This window comes from Pseudophryne corroboree, chromosome 1 (assembly GCF_028390025.1).
Source record: "Pseudophryne corroboree isolate aPseCor3 chromosome 1, aPseCor3.hap2, whole genome shotgun sequence".
NCBI classification, from domain to species: Eukaryota; Metazoa; Chordata; class Amphibia; order Anura; family Myobatrachidae; genus Pseudophryne; species Pseudophryne corroboree.
In genome coordinates this window covers 204767612-204784807 of record NC_086444.1, presented here as the reverse complement: position 1 = coordinate 204784807, position 17196 = coordinate 204767612, and the positions used below count along the sequence as shown (strand labels likewise).

Sequence of the window (17196 nt, the reverse complement as noted above, 5' to 3'; positions counted from 1 at the left end):
TGTCAGTCACAGACACACAAGGCAGTGCCATTGGGAGGTGTTTTCTCCCTCTGGGACTGTCAGACCAGGCTACGATAATCAGAGAGCTGGCTTCCTGTAGGAAGCCACTCCCTGCCTGTCATGCAACCCAATCCGGCTTCTATGGTCTGCACTCGGTGCAATCCATAGAAGCCAGGGGTTTGCACATGCGCAGTCGCACCGCAGTGTCTGCGTATGTGCAGATCCAATGTGCAGGTACTCGGACAGGCTGTCTCCTCTCCTCTCTGGGCACGAGGGTAGCGGCTGCCCCCCTACTAAATGTAAGTAGGAGCCGCCGCTGAGTAGGACCTATTTGGCAGCTTTTTATTTAACACAACTTACCAAGCATGGTGGGGTAAAGGTCCACCAGAGAGACAATATTTGATATTCTTTGCCCAGGTTTTATATTGGGTCCCATTATTAGAAGTGGAATGTGGGAGCTTCCTTCGTACATGCTCATCTTGTAAAACTGTCTATGTTCCATAGCAAGTTCTCCATGGTCTGATGTGAACAACACATACGTAGAATTTAAAAGTCCAGTGTCAGTGAGTGCTGAAATGATCTCACCTGAAAAAGAAGACAATCAGAAACTTGTTTCGTTCATTAATTCATTGAGACTTAGAACTACTGTATGTTGTATTTAGCTATTTAACTCATATTTATCATTTAGAATAATATGCTATCCATGCACTGTTACTACGATTCTGCCCTGTGTTGGGCGGTATGCGCCCAGCATCCCGGCGGTCGCTATGCCAGCGGTTATGTGACATCCTGAAGGTGTGTATTATGTCATTAAATGACAGGCTAAGAGATGTGAGCCTGCATAGACTATGTAAATGCCTGACAGCGATATTTGTTTGCCCTGCAGATGTATGCTTAGGGCCCGATTCAGACCTGGTCACTGTTGTGCAAAATCACACAGTGGCAGATTATCGAATGACTGCGCATGCATATGCACCACAATGTGCTGGCGAGCCACCAAACAGTGACAGGATGGTGCAAAAATTTTGAACGCTAGGCATTTGTAAGGTGATTGACAGGAAGAGGACATTTGTGGGTTGTAACTGGACGTTTTCTGGGAGTGTCTGGAAAAATGCAGGTGTTCCCAAGCTTTTTCTGGAGTGTGTGTGACGCCAGCTCCGGCCCCGATCAGCCTGTTTGTAGCGCACTGTAGGAGTAAGTCCTGGGTTATGTACAGACTGGAAAAATCATTTGATGGTGAGTGAGTAGCGAACAGATTTGCAACTGTTCGCTGCCTGGCGAAGTTTCCGCACGGTGTACACATGTATTCGCACACTTGCACGGGGCGGGTTTTCACTCTCCCTGGGTGTCGACTATCTGATTGCGGACCTCTGCAAATTTGCAGCACAGTAATCAGGTCTGAATTAGGCACCTAATTTGTTATTTAAAGAAAAAAATTAAATATATGTGGGATTGTTGCATCAATCTCTATACTCAAAGCTGTAACTTAAACAAAGACTGTGATACTGAGACAATGATAAGCAGAGTCTGGGACTCATGCCATATATGCAGAGGGACTGCAGACGTGGGCTTGTGGTTTGGATGCCAAACTTAATTTAAACACTGAAATTATTTTACAATGAGTTAGACTATACTTGCTCAGCAAATGATGTTCTTCAGACTCTTAGGGGTCTCAAATCGATGAAAAACGTCCTTTAGTAAATAAACCCCTGACAGAAGCCTGGAAGACTGTAAAGGAATGCAGTACAGAGTTCAGCCACTGGGCAGTGTATTCCCAGTAGCATGAACATACACTCCACAGCCAGTACTACTGTATACTGGTCAGTCTCACCAAGACTATTAAGAACTGTATGGTACACTATTCAGCTACAGAAACAGGGGCATAGCTACCATAGGTGCAGGGAGTGCAGCTGCTATGGCCTATAGCTGAGGGGTTCCAGTCTATAGATAAACAGTCATTAGGTAGACACCATATGGTCGAGTCAAAAGTCAGACCGGGTCCAAAGTCAGTTAAAAATCGGACACAATTTTTTTTTTCTCTGTTTTTTTTAACAACTTTTGCCTCATTTACTATCCATGTCACAAACTATTACCTTTTACCAAAGTTGTGGCGAGTGGAGCGGAGTGAGACACCAAGCCCAAAGCGTGGCGAGTGTGACGAGCGTAGCGAGCCAGCAAGGGGACGAATTTCAACAAATTTGGGATAAAAATGTTTAAAAACACACAAAAATAATAATAATTTTTTTGTGTGTCTGACTTATGACCCTGTCGGACTTTTGAATGTCGACCATATGGTGTCTACCTAATGACTGTCTTTTAACTGTCTGTGTGCTATACCACACCCGAGCTGAGAGGGACCACCTTCCCTGTCACAGTTACATGTGTTATATACAAGGGCAGAGCTACCATAGGTGCAGGCAGTGCAGCTGCTATGGGACCCAGAGCTGAGAGGGGCCACCTTCCCTGTCACAGTTACATGTGTTATATACAGTTTCCACCATTGGGTGATACATAGGGGCTTGTTACAATCTTTTGCCTTGGGGAATGCAATTATTCTAGGTATGCCCCCGGACCTACTTATTGTAATGTGGTAAGAAAGGAACTGGAGGGCATTATAATGTTACCTGATATAAATTAGGGCACTATAATGTGGCATAATATGAACTGTTGATACTGTATGTCATAATGTGAATTGAGTTTACTGTGTTGCATAATGTGTACTGGCAGCTCTTCTGTGGGATGTAATGTGAACAACTATGGTTCAGAACATGAACCATGGCACTATTGTGGGCTACAATTAACAATAGCTGGGGAGAGGCGTGTCTCTAGAAGCATTGGAGAGGGGCCCCCTCAAAATATTGCTATGGGGCAAACAAAATTCTGGCTACGTCCCTGTAAAGAAACCTTAGCAGTTGCTATGCAATTACTGTAGCTTTTAAAATATACATTAGATTTTTAAGTGTAAACTATCTCAGCACACAAATCCTATGTTAAAATACCTCAAGGCTCAAATACCATCTTACAAGGAGTCTTTGCAGGTTGGAGCTAACAGTATGGCACCACTATACCTCCTCAGCCCTCTGCTTTTTCTTGATAGAAAAGAGGTTCAGAGAAACTGTAGGACAGAACTCTCAGTGCCAAAGTGTGCTAAGGGATTATAGCAATCAATTAACATTTCCAAAAATCTTAAATAAATAATTCTACTGAGAGTCTGTTAGAACTTTGCTTCTACCTCCATCAGTTCTCTTTATAGAATTGCTGCAGGTAATTTTTAATTTTCTAATCTGAATGTAGTTGTACTGTCCACAGCCTAGTGGGCAGTGTGCAGTGGCACACACAGGGAGGTTTCTGAGTACCCAGAAAACCTTCTAAAGGACCAGGATTTTTTGTTGATCATAGCACAGTTCCCTCGTGGCATTATGCCTCAATTTACAGCTTTGTGGGAAGGGGTGGTAACGAGATGCGCAAATTGCAGCATGATATCAAATACAGGCAGGTACTTATCCATCATGGAGTACAATCAGGGAGGCATCTCCAAATTAATTCTGCATTATGCCATCGACCCCAAACATACAGCCAATGCCATTAAGAACTATCTTCAGCATGAAAAGGAACAAGGAGTCCTGAAAGTAATGATATGGCCCCCACAGAGCCCTAATCTCAACATTATTGAGTCTGTATGGGATTAAATGAAGAGGCGGAAGGATTTGACCAGGCCTATATCCACAGAAGATCTGTGGTTAGTTCTCCAAGATGTTTGGAACAACCTCCCTGCGAGTTCCTTCAAGTATACCTAGAATTGATAATGTTTTGGAGACAAATGGTGGTCAAACCAAATATATACTTGATTTAGATTTATCTTCTGTTCATTCACTATATATATATATATATATATATATATATATATATATATATATATATATATATACACACACTGCTCAAAAAAATAAAGGGAACGCTTAAACAACACAATGTAACTCCAAGTCAATCACACTTCTGTGAAATCAAACTGTGAAAGCAACACTGATTGACAATCAATTTCACATGCTGTTGTGCAAATGGAATAAGCAACAGGTGGAAATTATAGGCAATTAGCAAGACACCCCCAATAAAGGAGTTGTTCTGCAGGTGGTGACCACAGACCACCTCTCAGCTCCTATGCTTTCTGGCTGATGTTTTGGTCACTTTTGAAAGCTGGCGGTGCTTTTAACTCTAGTGGTAGCATGAGACGGAGTCTACAACCCACACAAGTGGCTCAGGTAGTGCAGCTCATCCAGGATGGCAATCAATGCAAGCTGTGGCAAGAAGGTTTGCTGTGTCTGTCATCGTTGTGTCCAGAGCATGGAGGCGCTATCAGGAGACAGGCCAGTACATCAGGAGACGTGGAGGAGGCCGTAGGAGGGCAACAACCCAGCAGCAGGACCGCTACCTCCGCCTTTGTGCAAGGAGGAACAGGAGGAGCACTGCCAGAGCCCTGCAAAATGGCCTCCAGCAAGCCACAAATGTGCATGTGTCTACTCAAACGATCAGAAACAGACTCCATGAGGGTGGTATGAGGGCCCAACGTCCACAGGTGGGGGTTGTGCTTACAGCCCAACACCGTGCAGGACATTTGGCATTTGCCAGAGAACACCAAGATTGGCAAATTCGCCACTGGCGCCCTGTGCTCTTCACAGATGAAAATAGGTTCTCACTGAGCACATGTGACAAACGTGACAGAGTCTAGAGACGCCAAGGAGAACGTTCTGCTGCCTGCAACATCCTCCAGCATGACCGGTTTGGCAGTGGGTCAGTAATGGTGTGGGGTGGCATTTCTTTGGGGGGCCGCACAGCCCTCCATGTGCTCGCCAGAGGTAGCCTAACTGCCATTAGGTACCGAGATAAGATCCTCAGACCCCTTGTGAGACCATATGCTGGTGCGGTTGGCCCTGGGTTCCTCCTAATGCAAGACAATGCTAGACCTCATGTGGCTGGAGTGTGTCAGCAGTTACTGCAAGACAAAGGCATTGATGCTATGGCCTGGCCCGCTCATTCCCCAGACCTGAATCCAATTGAGCACATCTGAGACATCATGTCTCACTCCATCCACCAACGCCACGTTGCACCACAGACTGTCCAGGAGTTAGCGGATGCTTTAGTCCAGGTCTGGGAGGAGATCTCTCAGGAGACCATCCGCCACCTCATCAGGAGCATGCCCAGGCGTTGTAGGGAGGTCATACAGGCACGTGGAGGCCACACACACTGCTGAGCCTCATTTTGACTTGTTTTAAGGACATTACATCAAAGTTGGATCAGCCTGTAGTGTGTTTTTCCACTTTAATTTTGAGTGTGACACCAAATCCAGACCTCCATGGGTTAATAAATTTGATTTCCATTGAGAATTTTTGTGTGATTTTGTTGTCAGCACATTCAACTATGTAAAGAACAAAGTATTTAATAAGAATATTTAATTCATTCAGATCTAGGATGTGTTAATTTTAGTGTTCCCTTTATTTTTTTTGAGCAGTGTATATATATATATATATATATATATATATATATATATATATAGAATACTGTACATATCAGTGACATGTGGTAAGGTGAGGCAGAGTTTTGACTTCATAAAGTATATGAAATATATATACACAAAGAATATGCATGTATATACAAAGAATATGTTAGAAATATCTTCTTTGTATTATTCTAGTCATTTTTATAGTCAAAACTCTGGAGTAAAAAGTCTATGGCAGGTGAGACAGTGCCTCGCCTGTCTATCTTCTATGACCCCCATAGTACTAGACAGTAACATCTCATGTATCTATCTGACTGAGCAGGAAACAAGACAAGTTATCTGGCCAGTGGCTACAGGACAAGTAGAAGTCATCACAGATAAATCACCGTTTCCCACAGGACGAAACGCGTTGGTCAGACGATCCACTCCTCTGAAAGGATTACACATAAGCTTTTATAATCTTTTTTATTGTACAGGTCCCACCCTTATGTTTTTTATGTGTTTTATATGTTTATGTCTGTATTAAAATCTTTAAAATTACTACACTATGGGTTCTTCTTCCCGTTTCTGGGAGATTCTATTTCATTTCTAAGGGTCCCCAATATGAACCTCAGGAGAAGAACTCTCTAAAGATACTTCTACATGCAAGCATTGCAAGTCCTGAGGGTACTTTACTTTTATACTACCTTAGGCGGTGGGCACTTCACATGGCGTACAATTGTGACACTGGGTGCACCATTTAATTAAAGGCATAACCACTAATCACATCGGAAATTTTGATATATGCACACCTTTACATATGTTGGCAATACTACACTATTTTTTGTTACTTTTCTAATTTTCTTACGGTCCATCTACGGAGTCAGTGGGAAAGCTAGAAGACCGGCATCAGGATAAACACGGTTTACACTACATGCCTGATATATACATGGGATGCGGTACGCATATTATTATTTAATTCTCACTTGGAATTCGTTTAACACAAAAGGCGCTGGGTTCTACCATTTTGTACATTTTAACTATTTGGACTTTTGAAATAGAGTCCACCCAAGAGGACCTTTCTAGCAGCCCCCCTGAACAGGGGAAGTGTTTCTGAACTTTATCTCTAACTTAAAATTGAATTTATTAGTCTTGTTACCCAGGTAGCAGCGCTATTTGCACTATTGTTTATATATATATATATATATATATATATATATATATATATATATATATATATGTGTATTTATACATATATAGAACTGGCAATGAGGCAGCGGCACTCCAGGATTTGTAAGGTGCAAAAAACGAGTCTTACCTTTTGTTAAAACTCTTTCTGCGAGGTACACTGGGCTCCACAAGGATAGACATTGGGGTGTAGAGTATGATCTTGATCCGAAGCACCAACAGGCTCAAAAGCTTTGACCTTCTTCCCAAGATGCATAGCGCCGCCTCCTATATCACCCCGCCTCCGTGCACAGGAGCTCAGTTTTGTTAACCAGCCCAATGCAAACACTAAACACCACACTCTTCCAACAGGAGAAGTGTCAGCGGCTAATGCCATACCAACCCAAAGAAGCTAAGTGCGTCAGGGTGGGCGCCTTGTGGAGCCCAGTGTACCTCGCAGAAAGAGTTTTAACAAAGGTAAGTTCTTACCATAAAACTCGTTTTCTGCTGCGGGGTACACTGGGCTCCACAAGGATAGACATTGGGGATGTCCTAAAGCAGTTCCTTATGGGAGGGGACGCACTGTAGCGGGCACAAGAACCCATAGTCCAAAGGAAGCATCCTGGGAAGCGGCAGTATCGAAGGCATAGAACCTTATGAACGTGTCCACTAAGGACCACGTAGCTGCCTTGCACAATTGTTCAAGGGCCGAACCACGGCGGGCCGCCCAAGAAGGTCCCTCGGACCGTGTAGAATGGACCGTAATGTGAGCAGGAGCTGATAGACCAGCCTTCACATAAGCATGTGCAATCACCATTCTAATCCATCTGGCCAAAGTCTGCTTGTGAGCAGGCCAGTCCCGTTTGTGAAACCCAAACAGAATAAAGAGAGAATCAGATTTCCTAACAGATGCAGTTCTCTTCACACAGATACGGAGAGCCCGTACCACATCCAAAGACCGCTCTTTGGGAGACAGATCAGGAGAGGCAAAGGTCGGTACCACAATCTCCTGATTAAGGTGGAACAAAGAAACCACCTAAGGCAAATAACCGGGACGAGTTCCAAGAACCGCCCAGGAAATATCAGATATGGGGAACTACAAGACAAGGCACCCAAATCCGACACTCTTCTAGCTGAAGCAATAGCCAGCAGAAACACCACCTTAAGGGAAAGCCACTTAAGATCGGCTGAACCAAGAGGTTCAGACAGAGACTCTTGTAAAGCCTCCAAAACCACCGACAAGTCCCAAGGAGCCACAGGCGGGACTTAGGGAGGTTGGATACGCAACACACCTCTGAAACCACACCGACAAGGCAGATATTTGAACCTTGAGGGAGGCCAGACGCAGGCCCAAGTCCAGGCCCTGCTGAAGAAAGGCCAACAACTTGGCTGTACTAAACTTGGAAGCATCATAATTGTTAGATGCGCACCAAACAAAGTAAGAATGCCAGACCCTATGGCAAATCGGAGCAGAAACCGGTTTCTGGGCCCGCAACATAGTTTGAATGACCTCCTCAGAAAACCCTTTAGCCCTCAAGACGGAAGCTTCAAGAGCCACGCCGTCAAAGACAGCCGGGCCAGGTCCTGGTAGACACAGGCGCCCTGAACGAGGAGGTCTGGGCGTTGTGGAAGTAGAATTGGACGCTCTGACGATAGGCCCTGCAGGTCTGAGAACCAGTGCCGTCTGGGCCACGCTGGAGCTATGAGAAGCAGAATTCCTCTTTCTTGCTTGAACTTCCGAATTTCCCTGGGCAGGAGTGACAACGGAGGAAACACGTACGGCAGTCGAAACCTCCACGGCACCCCCAGCGCATCCACGAATGCTGCTTGAGGATCCCTCGTCCTTGCTCCGAAGACCGGAACCATGTGATTGTGTCGAGACGCCATCAGATCTACGTCTGGAAGGCCCCACTTTTCCACTAGGAGTTGAAACACTTCTGGATGGAGGCTCCACTCTCCGGCGTGTACGTCCTGTCAACTGAGAAAGTCTGCTTCCCAATTCAGGACTCCCGGAATGAATATTGCCGATGTGGCCGGTAGATGGCGTTCCGCCCAATGTAGAATCCGTGAGACTTCCTTCATTGCCAAACGGCTTCGAGTGCCGCCTTGATGATTTATGTAAGCCACTGTGGTGGCGTTGTCCAACTGTACTTGAACAGGGCGGTTCTGAATTAAATGCTGGGCCAGGTTCAACGCATTGAAGACCGCCCGCTATTCCATAATGTTGATCGAGTGGAGAGATTCCTCCTTGGTCCACCGACCCTGAAGGGAGTGTTGCTCCAGCACGGCTCCCCAACCTCTGAGACTGGCATCTGTCGTCAACAGGACCCAGTCAGATATCCAGAAGGGACGGCCCTTGCACAATCGTTAGTCCTGGAGCCACCAGTGCAGCGACAGACGGACCTCCGGAGTCAATGAGATCATGTGAGACCTGATCCGGTGAGGCAGGCCATCCCACTTGGCTCGAAACAGCCTCTGGAGGGGGTGAGAATGGAATTGAACATACTCCACCATGTCGAACGCTGATACCATGAGGCCCAGCACCTGCATTGCCGAATGTATCGACTCTTGCGGACGAAAAAGGAAGCAACGAATCCTGTCCTGAAGCTTCAGGACTTTCTCCTAAGACAAGAACAACCGCTGGTTGTGAGTGTCCAGTAGCGCTCCCAGGTGCACCATGCTCTGAGCAGGGACCAGGGAGGATTTCTTCCAGTTGATGAGCCACCCGTGGGCTTGTAAAAACCGGACAGTCATATCCAGATGACGTAAGAGAAGTTCTGGGGAATTTGCCAGGATTAACAAGTCGTCCAGATACGGCAGGATCCTGACCCCTTGACGGTGGAGTACCACCGTCAACACCGACATAACTTTGGTGAAGACTCGCGGAGCCGTAGTTAAACCAAAAGGTAACGCCCGAAACTGGTAATGGAGGTTACCAATCGCAAACCTCAGGTATTGCTGATGTGACACTGCTATAGGAATATGCAGGTAAGCATCCTGTATGTCCATGTTCCAAGGCCATGTTCCAAGGCCAGAACTATAGAGAGAAGAGTTACCATACGGAACTTGGAAACTTTCACAAATCTGTTCAATGCTTTGAGATTGAGAATGGGCCGAGAGGACCCGTTTGGTTTCGGGACTAGAAACAGCGGAGAATAGTACCCCCGGCCCCTCTGAGCAAGAGGCACCAGTACTACGACTCTTGTATCCAGGAAGGTCTGTACTACCGAATGTAGAGTGTTTGCCTTTGTCTGGTCCAACGGGACGTCTGTCAGGAAAAATCGATGAGAGGGACGGTTTTTGAAGGCTATGGTGTAACCTCGAGTGACGACTTCCCGTACCCAGGCATCTGAAGTGGTCTTCAACCATTCCTGTGTATACCCTAGAAGCCGGCCTCTCACCCTGGGATCCCCCAGGAGGAGGACCGCCCCGTCATGCGGCAGGCTTATCCGTCTTGGACGCTGGCTGACGGGCATCCCAGGCTCTTTTGGGCTTCGGCTTACTAGGTTTGGAAGTGCGGGCCTGCTTGTTGTACGCCTGACCTTTTGCTTTACCTAAAGGACGAAAGGGGCGAAAGGAAGTACCTTTAGTCTTCGACACAGAAGGAGCGGTACTTGGCAGACAGGCAGTTTTGGCAGTAGCCAAGGCAGCCACTATCTTATTTAAGTCTTCCCCAAACAGAATATCTCCCTTGAAAGGGAGTACCTCCAGGGTTTTTCTAGAGTCCAGATCCACAGACCAGGATCTCAGCCACAATATCCGGCGAGCCAGGACTGATGTAGTAGAGGCCTTGGCTGCTAGAATACCGGCATCAGAAGCCGCCTCTTTAATATAGTGAGAAGCTGTGACAATGTACGACAAGCATTGTCTAGCATGGTCAGAAGAGATTTCAGCTTCCAACTCTAGGGCCCATGCTACAATAGCCCCTGCAGCCCATGTTGCTGCAATAGTGGGCCTTTGTGCAGCACCCGTGAGGGTGTAAATCGCTTTCAGACAACCCTCCACACGTTTAACCGTAGGCTCTTTTAGAGACGTGACGGTAGTGACAGGTAAAGCTGAGGAAACCACCATCCTAGCCACATGTGGTGGAGGCGTTTCCCAATTTTTAGACAGCTCTGGCGCGAGGGGATAGCGAGCCAGCATCTTCTTTTGAGGCACAAACTTCTTTCCCTTGTTTCCCCAGGGTTCCTAACGTATATCCACTAGGTGGTCAGAGTGCGGTAAAACTTGTTTAACCACCTTCTGACGCTTGAACCTACAGTATCTGGTTTCTTAGGAGGGACGGATGGCTCGGGATCATCTGTAATCTGTAAAATCAACTTAATAGCCTCCAAAAGATCAGGAACATCCACATGTGAACTACCCTCCCCATCAGCAGTATCTGTGTCAGAATCTGTGGGGTCAGTGTAAACGCCATCTTCATCAGACGAGGTGTCAGTGACAGCAGTGGATTGTGGGGAGACAAGAGCTCGCTTAGAGGACCCCTTGGTCTTAGGCGAGCGAGGGTCAGACTTTTTAGTAGTCAAGGACTGGTTCAACTTCTTCAATTGAGCAGACAAATTATCCGCCCACGGCGGGTTAGCTGCGGGGACCACATACGGTTGCACCAGCATAGGAGGTCCCATAGGGGGTGTTAGTTTAGTAACTGGCGTATGTAGAAGCGTGGAGAAAGTAGCCCATGGTGGGTCATTATGTACCCCCCGTTGCTACAGTCCCACTGGGGGGCAAGGAGACCCCAGAACCAGAGCCCACAGCTGCTATAGTCTCCTCATAGGGATCTGTGGCTTCAGCAACACCGGCAGTGTGTTCAGCCCCAGAACCGTTACCTTCAGAAGCAGACATGATATAACTTGCAGTATCAGGTAACACAGTACAATTGTCAGCAGCACAATACCTCTTGCCCAAACCCCTGCGCAGTGTAGTCAGCACAAGCAGAGATACAGGAGAGATATGGTGACTAAAATCACAAAGAAAAATACGTATTAAAGTTTATCTTGTGAAAAATCCTATATAATTATGAAACCTGATGCACCAAGCCCCCTCAGGTTATAGAATATAGGGATAGCAAGTTGAGTAAGAGACACGAAATGGAAACTACTCAGCAAGCTAATGCCACACATATAGTCACAGTTATACAATGCAGAGATTATTACTAACAATGATACTGCACTGGACCAGCTTATATAGCTATGTAGTCAATAGATATAACACTGCACAGTAAGAACTGGATGTATATCACAGGGTACTTGTACCGGAGAACCCTGACTAAACGCACTCTTTCTTAACTAACACTATCTAATTGACATGTAGAATACTAAAGTGTCATGTAAAGTCACAGCGCTGGCAACCAGGCAGCTTTACACAGGAGGATTTGCCCAAGCAGTCCCAGGAACAGTGTAGCTGAGAGAAATGGCGCCCAAACACTGACAGGGAGTGAGGGAGAGACAAATATGCAGCTCCAGGGCGGGAACATTTACTGGAAATGGCACCCTGGGGCTGGGGGAGGGGCACTAGGTCTAAGCCTTATCCCCTTTGCTGGCAAAACCATCGGGTACTGTGGGCGATATAAGAATTGGTTTAGAAAGAAAACCTTACCTGCGCCCATGCCCTGGTGATCTAGTGGGATCGTCTGCGCCTGCACAGTGTCCACCGCCAGCGCGCGCGGCCCGCCTGCCACTGACCGCCCCGAATCGCGATAAAGACCGCGAGTAACCTCACCGCTGACCGCAAAGTTCCCACCATTGAAGATAATGGAGAGGCTGTGCGATGCGCTGTCTGACAGCTCAGACGCGCATAGGCAATCAGGAGAGTGCCACAACGTAGCGCTCCCTGATTGGCTGAAGGGACCCTCTGTGACAGGAGTCATGGGAGGTCTCAGCATTCGAGGAAAGGGGTCCCATGTGTAAACATGGGACCCCTTTCAGTGCGTGGATCGGGTATGCGGTTTGTTTTTTTTGCCAAGTACGTGGATTACAAAAAAAGAAGAGGACAGATCTACACTGGATTTTGATGAGTATAATTTTATTTTCAGGTACCCCATGAATTCTACTTGGAGAAGTGGACCGAACCTCGTGTCAACATAGGTAAGTATGTGTGTGTCGGCATGTATGTAATAAAGTTTTACTTTCACGGTGTGCGTGTCCTGTTTAAATTTGGGTATTTTTTTTGCAGTGGAACTACAGGTACCAGCGGGCCCGTTTCCCCCCCGCATGCTGATACTTGTGGTTCTCCAAGTACCAGTTTGCGGGGGAGGCTTGCTGGGACTTGTAGTTCTGCTGCAAAAAACAATATTCTTTTCTTTGATGCAAGGCTATCAGCCCCCCATCCGCAGCCCATGGATGGGGGGGACAGCCTCGGGCTTCACCCCTGGCCCTTGGGTGGCTGGAGGGGGGGGGACCTCTTGATTTAAGGGGTCCCCACTCCTCCAGGGTACCCCGGCCAGGGGTGACTAGTTGGGGATTTAATGCCACGGCCGCAGGGACCGATATAAAAGTGTCCCCCGGCTGTGGCATTATCTCTCCAGCTAGTGGAGCCCGGTGCTGGTGTTAAAAATACGGGGGACCCCTACGTCTTTTGACCCCCGTATTTTTTGCACCAGCACCGGATGCAGAGCCCGGTGCTGATTCTAAAAATACGGGGGATCCCCTGTCAATTTCCCCCCCGTATTTTTACAACCAGGACCGGCTCAAAGAGCCAGAGGCTGGTTATACTTAGGAGGGGGGACCCCACGCATTTTTTTTTCAGGATTTTAACCCATTCCCACCCCTTCCCACTGAAAACCATGCTAGTCAGTTAAAAAAAAAAAATCTTTTAAAAAATATATAAATAATACTTGTGTCTCCTAATAGACAAACCAAGTACATAATCCCTTCTAATATAAATAGATATGCTATTAGCAATAACAAAAAAACACAAAAAAAACATGTTTTTACATTTTTTTATTAGATTCCGCCAGCAAAGTGAGGCGGAATGAAATTGACGAAATTACTGTCGAAAAGCACTGTTGTCGAATCGACATTCTTCAATTGAATATACTTTTGTCGAAAAGCCGCATTTTTACCACTGCAGACATGTCAAATTTTAAAAATGTCGAATTGCAAAAAGTCGAATCTGAAACGTCCGTTTTTTTGTCGAAAAGTACTGTATTGCATTGTCGAATCCAATTCGACATGTTTTTTTTGTCGAAAATGCCCCGTTTTTCGACTTTTGCGGCAATTCGACCGCAATTACATTACCCCTAAGTTTCTTTTGTTTTCCATATTGCATACTTGTTTTACTCTTTGTGGTGCACCTCCATATTTTGAATTCACCATTTCCATTTCTTAAGGCTGAATTGTATCTCCAATTACTATGGTATATACCTACCATCTTTATTTATTCTTTGGGGTCAATTCAGTTCAGAGTGAATTGAATAGCGCAGGCTTAGGAGCTCCAGAAGCTATTCAATTCAGTGGGATGCTAAGTTGGAGAATGCCCGTACTCACGGACTAACAGGGGTTTTAGTCTCGAGAAAGGGCATTCTTCGACCTAGTGTTGTCGTATTTCTGCTCGCACCCCTGGAGGGGTGTGAGAAGAAATCCTCTAGTCGGGAATAACATTGCGCTGAATTGAATAGCTCTGGGAGCTCCTTTCCGGCGCTATTCAATTGAATCAACCCCTTTGAGTTTTCATACCAGTGCTCCAGTCTTACCTTTCCCTCTTCCCCCCACATACACATCTATGATTTACACAGATTCTGTGGCTGATAAAAACCAGGTGAACTGCAGGCTTGAATTAAGCCAGCCACAGAACCTGTGTAAGTCATAAGTGTTCCAAGCCTACATATAAATAATGTGAAAAACTGTACTTTATCCAAGTCTCTTATGAGTAGGCTTACCATACAATGGGCGGTACCCTATTAGCAGCGGTACTTTCCCGCTGCTAAGAGATCACCGGGGGGTAACCTATTATTTCTACCGATGCCAGCAATTATCGGGGATTATGCTTCGGGTGCCTCAGGAACCCAAAGCATAATCCGCAATAACGGGCCGCCAGAACAGTGAAAACACATGAGATCTAATTGGATACTGCGACAATGACCATCGGTCATTAATCGCAATATCTGGCTGTTTTTACCGGCCGAAAGAGCATTGGGGCTAATAGGATACCGCCCTGTCCCTTTAAACTGGGACACTGATGAATTACACATGTTCTATGGCTGGCTGAATTCAAGCCAGTATTTCACCTGGTTTTAATCAGCCACAGAACCTGTGTAATTCATGAGTATCTCAGGTTAAAGGGATAGCATGGTAAGCCTACTTGAGGTAGACTATTGCTTTCTGTGATTAGCCACCCAGTCCTTGCCAGACTTCTGTGACTACAATTATAATGAGTGAATGAGCAAGTAAGTTCCCATGCACATGAAAGTTTAAAAACATCTGATTAATGAGCCTCAGGGGTACATTTACTAAGCACTGATAAGAGTGAAGAAGTGAGCCAGTGAAGAAATTTCCACATCAACCAATCAGCACTGAAGTAACATCTATAATTTGCATACTATAAAGTGATACAGAGCTGCTGATTGGTTGATGGGGAAATTTCTCCACTGGCTCACTTCTCCACTCTTATCACTGCTTAGTAAATGTACCCCTCAGTCTTTTGTTTCTACCACAGCTTTATAGTATGGAACGTTAATGAGCCATAACAGTCAGATGGAAAGGTATACAGAAAGTAAGGCGTTTATCTAAGGAAAGTAGTTCGGGACCGCTTGCCTTCATTAAGTTGGCATTGCTCGCTAAGATGTTGCAGTAATAACATTGCCATTAAATTCCAGATACTGGGTAAGTGTTTTAGAAATGTCTGGTAAGAAATGATGTTGCCCAGGACAACAAAGTGGAGGTTAGCACTGACCCTGCTGAGCACGTTCAGCAATTTATATTTATTTATTTTCTGCTTCTCTTCATCATAAACTTAACGTTTCTTTTATTTCAGAATGTGTACAGTCAGAGATGGCCAGTCATTTATGAAGTCTACCTAATGCCGACTGCTAAACATATTAGCCTGACTGCATCTGGATGCTTTGCCCGGCCTAAATCGAGGTGCATACCAACCCTCCCCTGCAATCCACATCAAACTAATATGTCAATATAGTTGATATATTTGCAATAAATAGATAGAGCACAGGACTGATAGTTTATATAGTGCCATTAAGGTCTGAATCAGGGTTATTCTATCATGCTATATAACAGAATATTTAGTGCATTTTCATAGTCCTAATAAAGTCCTTAATGACAATGTGAAGATTTTGCTGGCACCAAGCATAAGATTTGAGCACTGGCAGGACTTACCCATTATACCATCTGCTTCTGCACACATGGCATAATAATACGCTCTTATATTGAGGATCTCCTGATCTGTGAAATGTCCAGTGCAGTTCTTGGTATAGGATGAATAGTAGTCCACTGGATGCATGCTTTTTAATGGTAACCATACAGGAATGGTAACATTTTTATACGAAACCTACAGTAAAAATAAAAATCCTTATTTTTGCATGTTGGTATCATTTTACAATTATTCAACCTGAACTATAAATATGCACACTATGAGCTAAATGTAACAACCTGTGAGTTGCAGTTAACCATGAGTTTTAGTAGGTATGGGGGGTCATTAAGACCTGATCGCTCGCTAGCTATCTTTTGCAGTGCTGCGGTCAGATAGTCGCCGCCTATAGTGGAGTGTATTTTTGCTTTGCAAGCGTGCAATCGCATGTGCAGCTGAGCACTGCAAAAAAGTTTTGTGCAGTTTCTGAGTTGCCCAGAACTTACTCAGCCGCTGTGATCATTTCAGCCTGTCTGGTCCCGGAATTGACGTCAGACACCCGCCCTGCAAACGCTTGGACACGCCTGCATTTTTCCAAACACTCCCAGAAAACGGTCAGTTGACACCCACAAACCTGTCAATCTCCTTGCGATCGGCTGTGCGGATGGATTCTTTGTAAAATCCATCGCACAGCAACGATCCACTTTGCAAGCGTACGACGTGCCTGCGCATTGCGGTGCATATGCATGCGCAGTTTTGAACTGATCGCACTGCAGCGAAAAAATCTAGCATGCGATCAGGTCTGAATGACCCCCTTGGTCGCTAGATTAGATTGATAGCAGTTTCATCACAGATAATGGTGGTGACTGGTGTGCCAAGTGCTGTGTGTGGGTGCTGTGCTGTGTATAGGTAATATGCTGTGTGTGGAAAGTGGCTGCACAATGGGGGTGCAGCCCGCACCTGGGTGTCAACCGCCGAGGGGTGTCACCAAAGTGTTGGCGCCTGCTCGCTGCACTGTAACATTACATGCAGTACCCGGCTTCTCTCACCATGTAGAAGCTGGAACTGCAGTCTCCGGGGTCAGCCAGCATCTTCCGTACCCCCGTAGTGGCGGAAATGGTGGTCAGGAAGCTTAGCCACAACCCTATGCAGTGAATGATGGCGCCCAGTGAAGCCAAACCCCCCTTTTTTTTAGAACCCACACCAGGTGTCACTTATATAAGTGACGCCTCTGTGTATGGATGATGTGCTGTGTGTGG

The 17196-nt window shown here is 45.9% G+C and overlaps 1 protein-coding gene across 5 annotated transcripts in view; it reads right to left on the bottom strand.

Moving 5' to 3' along the window:
* The window catches only part of ARSK (arylsulfatase family member K), a 251854-nt gene that overhangs the window by 68825 nt on the left and 165833 nt on the right, over positions 1 to 17196 (bottom strand). For all 5 annotated transcript variants that reach the window (XR_010247578.1, XM_063964034.1, XM_063964035.1 and 2 more), the window contains 2 exons: positions 15967 to 16138; positions 361 to 585 (listed from right to left, as the gene is read on the bottom strand). Coding sequence is in view for 4 of the 5 variants with exons in the window: in XM_063964034.1 (XP_063820104.1) it covers positions 361 to 585; positions 15967 to 16138 (397 nt within the window). In the remaining variant the exon portion in view is untranslated. The remainder of the gene's footprint in view (positions 1 to 360; positions 586 to 15966; positions 16139 to 17196) is intronic.